The following is a 13959-nucleotide window of genomic DNA, read 5'->3' as shown; positions in this document are numbered from 1 at the left end:
CCTTAATTGCTTGGATTAAAATTCATTCATTTGAATTGTGAAAAGTGATGATTTATAGATGATTTCTGCTTAGTGCATATGATGTTTATATCATTTATTTTCGAAAGCTATTTGTGATTAGCTAATAATTTAAAGGGAAAGCGTCTAATTTCTAACTAGCAGTACTTTCCATTTGCTTTCCTGTTGCTTTTCCACTGTCCTGTAAAGTAGAGCCAAAAATGGAAGTAAAATCATTGCAAACATAATCCATATGATTTAGCTGTATACTTGTCCTATAGCAGTGTTCTGAAGTCATGTATTTGGATCAAAAATAGCCATCATGTTGTGCCAGGTTTTATGTCAGTGACACCGAAAGCGGTTCTTGCATGTCTCGTAACTGAACGCAATTCACAAAGTTTGAATATCCTGTTCATTGTGTATTCATTATGCTTGAGTGCACACTATAAACCTGACATTACTCATCCTCATGAATTAAAGATAGTGGGTGTATCTGTGTCCTTGAATTTTTTATTTATTTATTTATTTTCTGCGCCTGTAGAATCTTTATGTATGAATAAACATCTTTATCTTGCTTATAGCACACATTTTCTTTATGTATATGTGTGTCGTATTGCTTGTGTAAGCTGTCTCTGCCCCTCGGTTATAGTTGCACAGGCTTTGACTACTGTCAGCCTGTGTTATCCTCTGAAACCACTGCTGTGGGCCACTGCCAAAGGTCTTCAAGTAGTCCTACACGCACACACTCTCTCACAATCCTCTGGGTCCCTCTAATACACAACCCATTACTTCTCATCATCTTTGCCAGTTTTATATCTATAACTGATTGTCGAGGCTTGCGTTTTCGACAGGTTTCTTGTCACTCGTCCTCAGGCTAAATATTTCACGTTTAGCAAAGACTGAGACTAAGCTTCTCACTGTCAAAAGTTCCCCAATATAACATTGTTCTGGAAAATTGGTTTCCTGGCTTTAAGCTTGCTCACTTTTCAAAAACAATACTCTGGAAGTGAAGGAAACATGCAGGAAGACAGGAAGAGGAACCCAAAGGTTAATAGCTTAGTCTCTCCTGTATATGTTTCCAGACAACCATCAATTTCAGCCGGAAGTTGTTCTGAACCTTTTGATAACTTTGACCCAAGAACCAGCGACGCGTCTAACTGCTTATTATGGCATCCCTGCTGACGTCTTCACCGCGGTCTCTTCAGCATGACATATCCATCTGCTTACAGAAACACCTTAGAAAGCACTTTCAAACTGCTGCGAGCACCATAAAGTTTTAGACGACCCCAGAGTGTTACTCTTCCCAAGAGTGTTCTGAGGGTGGGCATGGTGATACCATTTATCGCCCTTTGACAGTTAGTTAATATTTTTTGAAGATAAGAGGTGATAAAATATGACTCATGGGAAACGGGATGGCTTCTGACTTCTTGTTTGATGGAAGCAGCCCTCAGTGGTTGATAGATGCGGTACAAGGTGTTTTTGTCATGGTAAAAGACATCAGGGGTCTGCTGATGTATTCAAGACAGACAGACATTTGGTTCTCAATGGCTGGGTAGTCGATCATTGAGGACAAACAAAGTGATGTGGCATGAATGTGTCCCAGAAATGCCTTGTTTTGTAGGGAAAGGGAGTATTGCGGCTAAGAAGTTCCCACTTACGAGTTTGGAAATCGCAATTATGATTTGACGTGTTCATTCCGACACATCATTGTTCTGCTCTACTAAAGAATAACTTTGAAGTTGTATGTATTTAAGTACCATGTACTTTATCATGTATTTTAAGTACCTAGCACAATAGCGATAATGGCATGCTGTGGGATACCGATGGTTTTAACCACCCTTCATTGTTTTCCACATAATTCTGTGGTAATTACTCACATTGGCGCTTGTTCTTAAATCATAAGTCTTTTTCCAGCAGTCTAAAGAATTCCAGAGAATAACTAGTTTTTTTTTCACCTCGAGTCAACCAGGACAAAACATCAAGAGGCATCTTTGGACTTGGGAAATATCACTTCATCTGCACGTCTCTTTTGATCTCCGGCAATTAGATGGGATGTTTCCTTATTGTCGAGACGCTGCGTGAATTCGGCTCGATTTGCAATCTAAGATGGTTTTCAGAGCGTGCAAAAAACCGAACTGCAGCCAGACAATTCATAAACACAAAAAGAAAATTGAGGCAGGCTGTTGTGCCTTACTCTACAAATGTCCAAGACAGACTTCATGCAGAGAAACAAACCGAAGGAGAAAGATTTGAAACGTTGCCTCTAAATTGCCTCTTTTGTTGTCTGCTTTCTCATTCCTAAAAGCGTAATAAAACATTGAGTTCATGCACCATTTTATAGTTATATGAATGCCTGTTTTGTGCAGTGTCCCTTGTTTGTGTGGATGTATGTAGCATCTCAAGAATCACAAGGTTCTTTTAGAATGCATTCAGATCAGTGTCACAGGTCATCGGTTCTATACACTGAATCGAGTATATTATTCATATACAACGAAAATGAAAAGCCATGAATAAAGAATATGTGGGTCGGAGACATGTCCTAGCGGGTACTGCACATGCTCTGACATGTTTCTTGGTAGTCTCAGCCTCAGACGCCTACAGTCTGTTCACTGACCATCTCAAACATATTGCTCACAAGAATGCAAGGGCTTCTAAAATAATCTGTTTCAATCTGATTGGCTTGATTACACATCTTTTAGGATGGATGTAACGGTCTGCCTGGAAACCAATCTGTTTACAAAATGATACAGTGCTTTTTCAGTGAGTGCTTTTGACTAAGTACTAATTACTGATTTACAAGGTATCAAATCATATTTTCACCAGATTTTTTCCATTTACAGATTGAAGAATGGCTAATAATACTGTAGGTTACATTTTGTTCTCTAGTGATTGTATGTTTCATTTTTCTCTCAATTGCAAAACTACTAATATTACTACTACTACTAATAAAACGATAGATTTATCACTGTATAATGACAAATATTTAAGCTTATGCAGTATTGTATTAATTTGTCCTACTTTTTCATTATTTGTTGAAAAACACTACACTTTCCCTTTCATTTTCACCCTTTAGTCTGTATACAGCCATACGGGCCCTTTCACCCAAGGGCCCCTTGTAAGCTCTGCGACCAGCTCTAATTATCTAACAGCATGCCAAGTGTAGTTTGAGTGGATGTGGGCATGTTTTTGAAGGATGTGAGGGAATCGTGAGCCATGTGTGTAGTGATGGTAGCTGTTCCAAAAGCCTCCCCCACGCTCATCTGTCAGCCCCGCTGTGCTTGGGAGAGGCAGGATTGAAGTAGAGTCTCAGAGAGGGGCCGGTGAGTCAGTGTCTGTCTGTTGGGGGCCACAGACGCCACAAATAGCCTCTCCTGTTTACAGGCTTGTGCTCTCGGAGAGACACCTGCTGTCATACTGGGATGTTTTACAACCCGATTCCAATTCTTTTAATAGGTCAATATATTTTTCTATAGAAATAAATACTACCACCCAAATATATTTATTTACTTATCTTGGAAGGCCTAAGGGTGAGTAAATTAACAGCATTTTTTATTTATTTATTTATTTATTTTTTAACTTATCCTTTGTGACTGATGCATTTAGTGTTTGTACACTAATTTGTTTAGACAAGCTATGTTTCTAAATTTCTGACATGTTGTATATCAGTACTGGTTCTACTGTTTTGGATTACTCCTCAGCACATCTGTTTTCGCAAACATAGAACTCAAACAGTAGTTCAAAGCATCGGAACAAAGCTATTTGTGTTGGCAGGAGTGATAATAAACGAAATAGCTTGCAATGTTGTGTCTGAAATGTCACTTAAGAGATGAAACGTCTTGTTTATAGAACAGTTCAGGGGTTTCAGTCACTAGTAGATGTCTTTGATCTAGTGCTGTTACTAAGTGACATATAGTGAGTCATTTACACACAGTAAAGTAAACATTGACTCACCCACTTTTTGACTAATCGGTAGAAAAATGAGCAGCTGTGAAGTCCTAGAACAGACTAAAAGCATTTAAATAATGGCTTTAAATCAGTTAAAACCAATTAAATTACATTTATTAGCAGTGTATTGTGGCATCAACTAGTTTTATCAAAACTCACTGTGGTTGGTGGTCTCTCCTTCTCTAAATGGGTGGCTCAGTACTGTAAAGTGTTATGTAAATAAACATGTTGTGACTTTACTGGAGTACCGATTGCGGAGCTACATATACAGCAAACATATCCACATCACTATGATCAGGTGCTTCCTTATCTGCTGTTTTCTCACCACTGTCATGTTTGTTGTGTGTTTATTTAGTTAATGAAAGGAATGTGTGCAGCCCATATTTATACATTATCTAAGCCAGTGGTTTTCAAACCTGTCCTGGAGGACCCCCTGTCCTGCACATTTTGTATGTCTCCCTAATCAGACACAACCAATTTAGTTTTTGCAGTTTCTACTAACAAGCTGACAAGTGGAATCAGGTGTGTTAGATGAGGGAGGCATACAAAATGTGCAGAGCTGGGGGTACTCCAGGACAGGTTTGAAAACACCTGATCTAAGCCAGTGGTTTTCAATTCCAGTCCTGGGAACCCCCTGCTCTGCACATTTTGCATGTCTGTCTTATTTAACACATCTGACTGAAATCATCGTCTTGTTAGGGGAGAGAGCCATGAACTGAACTAACGAGCTGATGATCTCAATCAGGTGTGTTAAATAAGGGAGACATGCAAAATGTGCAGAGCAAGAGGTCCCCAGGACTGGAATTGAGAACCACTGATCTAAGCGACGCTCTCAGCAGCGTCAGGATGTTCACTAACAGTAAAGCGCTTCTTGCATATATCAAACTTTTCACACCTAACCGAAGAACAAAAAAGAACTTTGCCAAGATTACATCAGGGCCTTTAAACATGCCAACATTTTTTTGTTTGTAGTTTTATAAAGCTCTCCAACACTTCTGGTTTGGCTTCGTTTTCCACTTCTTTGAATTGCAGCTGGGAGGGCTGAATTGCATTACAGTGCCACACTGGTCAAACCTTGTTATTGCAGGCCTGAAATTGGGTCATATGTAGTCTCACGTAGCCAGACCTTCAGACTGACGGCTGAAGGTCTGGGAACTGTGGTCGCTTTGAATGGTCAAAGCCTGCCTAAGAGGCCATATGATATGACTGACAGGTAAAGCAACCAAACACATTTCATTTTGTTCCGGGTCACGTTTCGGGGCGTGTAAATGTCACCACAATAACAGACCAGTGTGTAAAACTCTTGGACATATTTTAAAGATTCTATGCCGCAAACTTAAAAATTTTCACATACTTTTACACATATGTTTAGTTGATCCTGACAAGCGCTTGTTATCAGTTGTAAACTTGTCGGATTTCTTCTTTCGTGAGGGGGTTTGGCACCACGGCATTTTTGTTTCCAGGCGGAACGTTAAAGAACGCGACACACACGTCTCCCGGAAATCCTGTATAATTCAACCAACCCCATGATGACTTCGAAACTCCTAAAGTGTTTCCAGATACGTGTGCCATATGCATCAGACGTTTAGCCAATGTTCCATGGACGTGACGTCTGAGGCTGAGACTAGGTCATATGAGATTAAATGACTATTCGACAACAACAATATCTGTTGCCATTTTTTTTTTTTTTAATGTCAACTCATCATTTTAGTCCTAATGCATAACTAAAACTACTGCATTTCTTGAAAAACGTCTTTATTTTATTGAAACCATACTTTTTACCTGTCGTTACTTGTGCACAAATACCACCATTACATTTTTCAAAGCAAAAACAATGTACACTTTTTATTTTTTTTGTTATTTATGTGTCTATGTTCATTTTTGTGATGAGAAAAAAAGGAAAGATGAGTGTTTGAAAGGCCGTGAGTTTAAGACTGCCCGCACTGCCAGCAGGAGGGTTGACAGGTGTGGGTTGTGTGGGCACTGATCTTGTGTGTGATTTCATTTGTTTACTAGACCTCTGTTGTTTGAGCGTTGTTGCCCGTCCAGCCCTGTCATTCTGCATGTGTACTGTATTGCTAACTTAGCATGACAGCCAGCCGTGTCTTGTAAACACGGCAGCCAGCTGGGTGTATTTGTATGCGGGCACAAACATATTTGCTCAAGTGTTTGTCTCCCACTACAGGCATCCTAAAGGTTTGCTTTTGTGTCTGTACATCTGCAAAGGATTTAGTTTCACCATTTCTAGAGCTCCATATCTGCCGAAACAACCAAGAATTTAGAGCATAGGGGAGAGTGGGGTAAAGTCTGTCTGTAAAGTGAGAAAATATGTGCACATTATTATATTATAATATATATTAAAAAGTGGCACAGCCTTCCCCACTCTCCCTGATTGACAACAATTCCAGATTTTCTGGAAAAAATACATGTTTTGTCTCTTTTGTTTTGTTCTTTGATTTGCTTTTGTTTGGGTTTTGGATTGTATTAAGGTGGTGGGGGTTGTGGTTAGCTTGACCTGGGGCCTGTACCATGAAGCTGGTTTAGCTGGCTAGCCAGCTAAGTTTCAGTTTAGTTTGTGCCAACTCTGGGTTTTAGGTACCATGAAAGTGGTTTGGCTTTTAGCAGTGTTCATTGCCATAGTAACTTATGCTCCACAGCTAACCTGCTACGGGGCAGGTTATGTTCTGGTTTAGAGAGCTCAAACCGAAATTTGACCAATCAGCTTCAAGCAAAGTGACGCAAAAAAGCCACTCCTCCAGTTTCTCTTAATCCAAATTAAAGGACGCTACATAGTAATTTACATTTTTAAAGATAAAATCATCTGATTTTTTTTTTTAGAGATGATTATTTTTTATAATTATTTTATATTATTTATATAATTATTATACCCTTAATTCATTACACAAGCCAGCTTAGTTTAATAGTAATTATAAAGATTTTATTTAAAATCAATGTAAACATATAGATAATATGCAATATAAATAAGTTTTAGAATCAATAGCTTTAAGCATGACTACATATGAGCTTAGATTTTAAGTGTTTTTATACCTATAAACATTATCAACTCTATAAACTAACTTTACAACTTTTACTTGCACTTATATGGTAAGATGTTTTCTTTAAGTTTTCCTCATTCATGGATAGATCATTTCATGATCATGCTGTGTAAATGTGTTTAAATTCTTCATATTGTTCAATCTTTTAATCTTCACACTGACTCTCTCACAAGAAGTGAATCACAGTTTTAAGGCATGTGATTGGCTGCTCATTACTGATGTCACACTACCAACAAAGCCGGATTGGACTGGTTTGGTTTTGTCAACTCAAAACTAATCCTGTAACCCTGAATTTGTTCAGCTACCATCATGGTACAGGCCCCTGGTTTTGTGTTTTTGTTTGACTTTGTTTTTATTTATTTATTTTTAAGTTTTGTTTTGGCTTGAACTGGTTTTGTTTTTATTTTGTGTCTTTGTCTGGGTTTGATTAGCATTTTGTTTTGACATTTTTGTGTTTGTTTGAATTTATTTATTTATTTATTTCCTTTGGTTGGTTGGTTGGTTTGTTTTGGTTTAATTTTGTGTTCTGTTTTTGGTTGGGATTTGCTGTGCTTGGCTTGGCTTTGTATAAAGTTTTCGGTAACACTTTACAATAAGATTCATTAGTTAACATTAGTTAACAACATTAGTAAACATGAACTAAGAATGAGCAATACTTCTACAGCATTTATTAATCTTAGTTAATGTTAATTTCAGCATTTACTAATGCATTATTAAACGTTAAATCATTAATGAAAGTTGTGTTTGTAAACATTAATGCATTGTGAATTAACATGAATAAACAATGAACAACTGTATTTTCATTAACTAACATTAACAAAGATTAATAAATAGTGTAATAAATGCATCATTGTTCATTGTTGGTTCATGTTAGTTAATACATTAACTAATGTTAACAAATGACAACTTATTGTAAAGTGTTACCAAGTTTTCTTTGTGTTTTTGTTTCGTGTTTGGGTTTTGTTTGACTTTTTTTGTTTTGTGTTGTTTATTTTTTGTTCAATTTATTTAGTTTTGTTTTAGTTGTGTTTTGTTGTGTCTCATTTCTCATTTCTAAATCAGTTTTTCAATGTTAGGACAAGAATGTCTGCAGTCTCTACTGATCTCTACAACCAAATACTATAGAATACTCAGGACTGCGCATGCACATTGGCTGGTCTAGCCTGAGAAATACGCTTTTTTAACGTTATTTGAGCAAAATAAACAACATTTATGATACAGTTGTTGTCAGATTTCATTGGTGATTTCAAATCACCAATGCTGCACTTGCATTCCAGAGAGGCATTTCAAAGATGGCCACAGAGTGGCATGACTTGCCTTAAAGGGACTTTGCTACAACCCTCTACTGTCCTGCAGACTTCAGTTCCAACACTGCTCCAACACACCTGCCTGTAATTATCAAGTAACCCTGAACAACCTTGATAATCTGGTTCAAGTGTGTTTATTTGGGGTTGGAGCTGAAATTCACAGGACGGTAGCTCTCCAGCAGCAGGGTTGGAGACCTTTGTTCTAGTATTCTGAAAATATTTTGTACTTCCTATCATTTATTTAGATCTGACTCAGTAGCACATCTTTATTCCCTCAAAGACTCTCCAGCGTTACTCTATGCTCTGTTTCTTTTTCTGTCTCTTGTCTATGTTCCTGTAGATGCTGCTCACTTTCAGACCGATCATTTTACCCACATAAGCAACAGAAGGGAAGAAACTCCATAGTGCATTATTAAAGGAAGTAATTTTTCCTTTGCTTGCATCATGAGGGATTGTATGTGAGTGGGTGTATGCGGTCGGAAAAACACACATGAAAGATTGATCAGTGAGGGTTAGATGTACACAGCAGGTGCGCTGGGGTGGCGGGAAAGCTCTGCTTGGGTTTTAATGCACAGCCGTTAGGGCTGAAACTCCATAAATCATATGCCAGTGGTGCATGTTTTTCTTTTTTCTTTTTCTGTGGGATATGGACAAAGCAACAGGATTTCAGTTTGAATCCTTGGACTGTTTGCAGGAGTCTGGCAAGTGTTGTATAGATCAACTCAACGTCTTGTCTCCAACTAATGTGTCCAGATGTGCAAATAAGGTTTATTTCCCTCTGAAGAAGCAAGACGTGTTTACTTGCTGGAAGTGTGTTGACCTTGTCACATGAGTTGTGTGTGACAGGAACAGCTCTGTTCTCTTACAACCTGACAGCTGCGCTCCAATTAACAATGTCTGCGAGTCTGTCCCTCTCTCTGTCATTTTCAGTGGTGTTTACTAAGTCAAGCTTCACGTTTACTACATAGGGTTAGATATTTATTAAAAAATGTCCCTCCATCAGAGCCTTACGTTTTAGGTTCGACTGACCCTTGATTCGTAGCAGGGATGCATGTAAGGAGGAATAGCGTGTGATATAACAAGTGCCGATGACAGTGCTGGATGTCAGCAAGTTTTGCTGCGTTTTCACTGTGGTTGTCATGAGTGGCATATTCTGCTATAGAGCAGCAATTTTCCCTCCTGCACAACTATCGTCTGTCTATACTTAAGAATACTTACAAATGTAGCCCCACTGGCAGTTTTGTCTTTTTAGAAACGGAACAGGGAGGGGACAGTGAGAACTAGGAAGAGAAAAAAACAAACAAACAATAGAAACTTATATTAACTTATATTATAGTATACTTAAACTTATGCTATATAAATATATATATATATATATATATATATATATATATATATATATATATATATATTAGGGCTGTCAGTCGATTATAATTTTTAATCTAATTAATTACATGATGTGTCGATTAATTATTCTAATTAATCACAAATTACATTAGGCTGAGAAAATAACCCCAAAAGATCATTTAAAATTTTTGTGTTAAATGAGAAAGTATTAAGTAGACTTTACAAATAGTAGCTTTAGAAAGAAATGTTTTGTTTGATTCAACATAAAATTTATTACACACAAATTTTAGGCTACAACGGCCCAACAAACTATGGAACTTTTTTTTTTTTTTTTTTTTTTTTTTCATGAAAGTAATTGGTAACCAAAACAGCTTTGTTAACAACAGTCTTCAAAATACCTTTTTTATGTTCCACAAAAGAAAGTAAGTCATTCAGGTTTGAGTAAATTACATAATTTTAAATGTATGGGTGAACTATCCCTAATGTGTGATATCGCTTCTCATGAAATATAAAGATGAGACAAAAACTCATACAGGAGCATTTTTGACCCAATATTTTGAAATTTAGGGCATAACTGCATTAATGGAGTTGTTTCTCTGCATCATATTTGTCAACAGTCAACTGTGTGAAATGTAAGATGACGTACAGGTCTGGGGGCAGGGCCAGTGAGTTAACTGTGTTAAAGTATTTTGAATCACATAATTTTTTCGTAACACATTAATTAAGTTAACTTGTTAACTGACATTCATTCATTCATGTGTCATTCCAACCCAAAACGTTCTTATGCATAAAGCAAAAAACTCTTTTTACACTGTGTCTGTAGTGTTTTGGAAAAAAATGTATTTGAATTTTATTAGGTCATAAATTGATGTCAGTTGCCCACATATTCAATGGCCCATCCCTGGACAGCATCTTAATAGTGTCACTGCTTGAGGCATTTTTTTAGAGTCAGTGCACATTATACTTTAGCAACTACATAGCAATACCCTGCTAACCACCCACAACAACCTGAACCTCATTCTTCTGTCTTGCAGGATCTTAAGGGCTGCGTCTGTGCTGCTGTCGGATCCTTGCTTCCAGCTTCGCTCCATCCAGTACCTGCTTGGAGAAGGAGATGTAGGAGCTGCCAGCGCTGACCGCAAACACTTCTCTCTGCACGCATGTAAGCCGGGACTAAACATGTGCCCTTATACACATCCTGCTGCATAATCAGCGGGATGTTAAATTTAGTTTTGTATTTGTCGCATTGCATACTTTGATACACAACGTTTTATGGTCTAAATATACTCCTATTTCTTAGAATAGCCTTCCATATCCAGTGACGTGAAAGTGATTGTGTTCTTAAAATATCTCCTGGTCCGCCAATTCACTCAGCTCTGATTTCGAACACTAAGATCAAATTCATGCACTGACTGAGATGCGTTATAATTATAATCTGCCATAACTGGCCTCTACATACAATAAATGATATATTTCCTCTTAGCAGGTGAAATTTAAATGAACAATTTTAACAAAAACCAAAAAACACACACTTTATTATATATACTTTAGTTTTGTATATACATACTAATATACAGTTTTTATTTATTTATTTTTCTGTATTTATTTTATATTATTTAAAAAATATATATATTATTAGCATTTTGTGCACATATTACTTACATATGCATTATATTACTTTAGTTGATATAAATATTTTTTATTGTTTCATCATTTTATTTTATTTTTTTATTGTCAGATTGTAGATCTCAAATTACACTAATTATAATTATGGTTTACAGTAATTTGATAATTAATAATGCTGTTAATCACATATCAGTGTTTGGTGAGAAAATCCTTAAATGAAGATCATTTAAATGTCCTAAAAGAAGAAAACTGAAGACATTTAAATCTTTCAATGTTTATTTTTTTTAATTATTTATTTATTTTTTTAAACCGGTCAGAGAGCTTGATTGTTTAATTTTCAAATCATTTATTCTTTAAATTAAAATTATGCCATTTTTATAATTTTATAAAAACTACAGTATATATAATGAAGTGCATAAAAAAAGTATCGTAAGCATTTTTGTGCATATATTATGTTAATTTATCTTTGTTGATATAAACATTCTTTTTTTTTTTTAATAATCTGCATTTATGTATCCATGAAACTGACATCAGGAAATCCCCTCCCAACTGGATTGCAGTGCGAATCGATTCGTCCAGCACTGAAGCTCGGGTCTGCTCTAACTGTACAGACCCTCCAACCTAATCCACCGCCACCGCTTTACTGTAAAAGGCTTTGATTAATTATTTACACTAAGTGGATGCATTTCCATCTCCACTGTGCCCACACTTCTAAACTGCTCTGCTTGAAGAGAGAGTCGGGCATAACAACCAGCTCTTTAGGCATTCAAGAACAACACTGAGAGTTTGTTTACAGTATTTGAAAGGAGAGCCTTTCTGATGCTCTATAACACACTTTAAAAACTTTACAAGAGTTTTGAGTCTCTTAGTGTATGCTTGTGTACTTGCTGTTTGGCTCTCTTTTGGCACTGGATATCAATTAGTAGTGGGGAAAAAGATTCATAGGTGCATTGCGATTTCTTTCTCAAACGATTCTGGAATGATTTCCAATTTATAATAATTTGATAATTTAAATAAATGATTAATAATTGATTATTTCAATGAAAAACAATCGTACTCCATTACGGCTTTTAGGTAGCTCAAATGATCTATTTATCTATTGTCAAAATTAACACATGCAATTAATTTATTCAGTTTAACATGTTAAAAATATTTAACACATTTAATACCTGAGGAGGAGCTAGGTTTGACCACCCTACTTACAACTAGGGTTGCAAAAAGGTGGAAAATTTCCAGTAAATTTAGGAAAAATTCCAGAAATTTTGGAAACTTTCCAGGATTTTTTTTGGAATCTTCCAGGGATTTTTGGAATGTTTCCGGAAATGTTCCACCCCTTTGCAACCCTACTTACAACTGCTGCTTCTGTGTATTTTATTTTATTTTTTCTTGACATGAAATGTGTTTATTTAGACACAGAACATCTTTACGACCACATCAAACAGGAGACTTTTCAGATGCGCACTCCACTTCGCCTCAGCGAAAGGCGGTTTTCAGGCCATATGTCAATAAAAAAACTACTTTCCTGTCCTGTCAGCAACTATACTGTGCTCGTAACGTGTGTTCTTCAATTGCATGCACAAATAGAGTCAGGCACGCTGTAGCCTGGATCACTTGATATTAAAGCTCAAATGAAACTACGAGCATGCGTGTGAGATCCATGTCACATTCAGCAGTGGTAGCTCTTAAAGTAATAGCAGCCAAATAACCTAATAACCCAGCTGCTGTGATGTCTGCTAATTAAAGAACAAAAGAAAAAAAGAGGAAATCAGTAACTTTTGTAGCTTTAAGGATTCATCTATATTTAATTTAGAATTTATTGTTTGGTAACTTAGAGACATCAGTAGTATTGGTATCAGTGATACTCGCCTTCAATCATTAAAAATGCTATTAAACAAATATTAAAATATATATTCTTATTATGTGTCTACATTAATTTGAAAAATCTTCTATTAAAAAAGATATTTATTAAAAAACCTTAATGTTATGTGTGATTTAATTAATTTCAGAAAAAAAATAATTGATTAATTACTTCATGGAACTCAGGGAGCATAACATTTAATTCATTTTATTTATTTGCAATAATATAGTAATACAAAGTAATACATTGCAATGTTTACCTTTTTGTAAAAAAAATAATAATAATAATAAAAAATGCTAAAACGACTAGCTGGGAAAGTTTTTGAATGTTGATGTACTGTTCGGACTGAAATTTCAGCAAAATTTTGTAGTCAATTGTTAATAGTGTAGTGATGTATCTTTCAAACCTAGAAGCTTTCTGTTAGCCAGTTTGCGTTACCAATGTGATCCTTTTGCAAAATGTTTCGCCCACACACAAAATTCCCAATCGCATGAATTTCTATTGAAATGACTGGATTTTGCTCACGAAAATTTGAAACAAAATGAAAAATCATGAAAACATTTACGCTGTTACTGAGAACTTTTCACTTGTCAGGCGATGAGAATCAGTTTGGAATCATTCCTTGATTCTTTGAATCAAATGAATCGCTAGCAAATGAGAAATCAGATTTCCAAGTTTCCACACTCAGGTTGATTTTGGTCTCTGTTGTCGTCCATGTTATTCTCAAACTCTTCGTTCAGCCTGGTTTTCCTCACACTACCCGTTCCGCTCAGCTCTGCTGGACAGTATGGTGTGAATCTCCAGGCTCGCGAGGAAGAAGCTG

The 13959-nt window shown here is 36.3% G+C and overlaps 1 protein-coding gene across 3 annotated transcripts in view; it reads left to right on the top strand.

Annotated features, from left to right (window-relative positions):
- Positions 1 to 13959, top strand: part of LOC131531454 (E3 ubiquitin-protein ligase RNF123) — a 133657-nt gene that overhangs the window by 86401 nt on the left and 33297 nt on the right. For all 3 annotated transcript variants that reach the window (XM_058762226.1, XM_058762227.1, XM_058762228.1), the window contains one exon: positions 10687 to 10814. In XM_058762226.1, coding sequence (XP_058618209.1) covers positions 10687 to 10814 — 128 coding nt within the window. The remainder of the gene's footprint in view (positions 1 to 10686; positions 10815 to 13959) is intronic.

This window comes from Onychostoma macrolepis, chromosome 22 (assembly GCF_012432095.1).
Source record: "Onychostoma macrolepis isolate SWU-2019 chromosome 22, ASM1243209v1, whole genome shotgun sequence".
NCBI classification, from domain to species: Eukaryota; Metazoa; Chordata; class Actinopteri; order Cypriniformes; family Cyprinidae; genus Onychostoma; species Onychostoma macrolepis.
The sequence above is the reverse complement of the archived record's forward strand: the minus strand, read 5'-3'. Positions and strand labels throughout refer to the sequence as shown.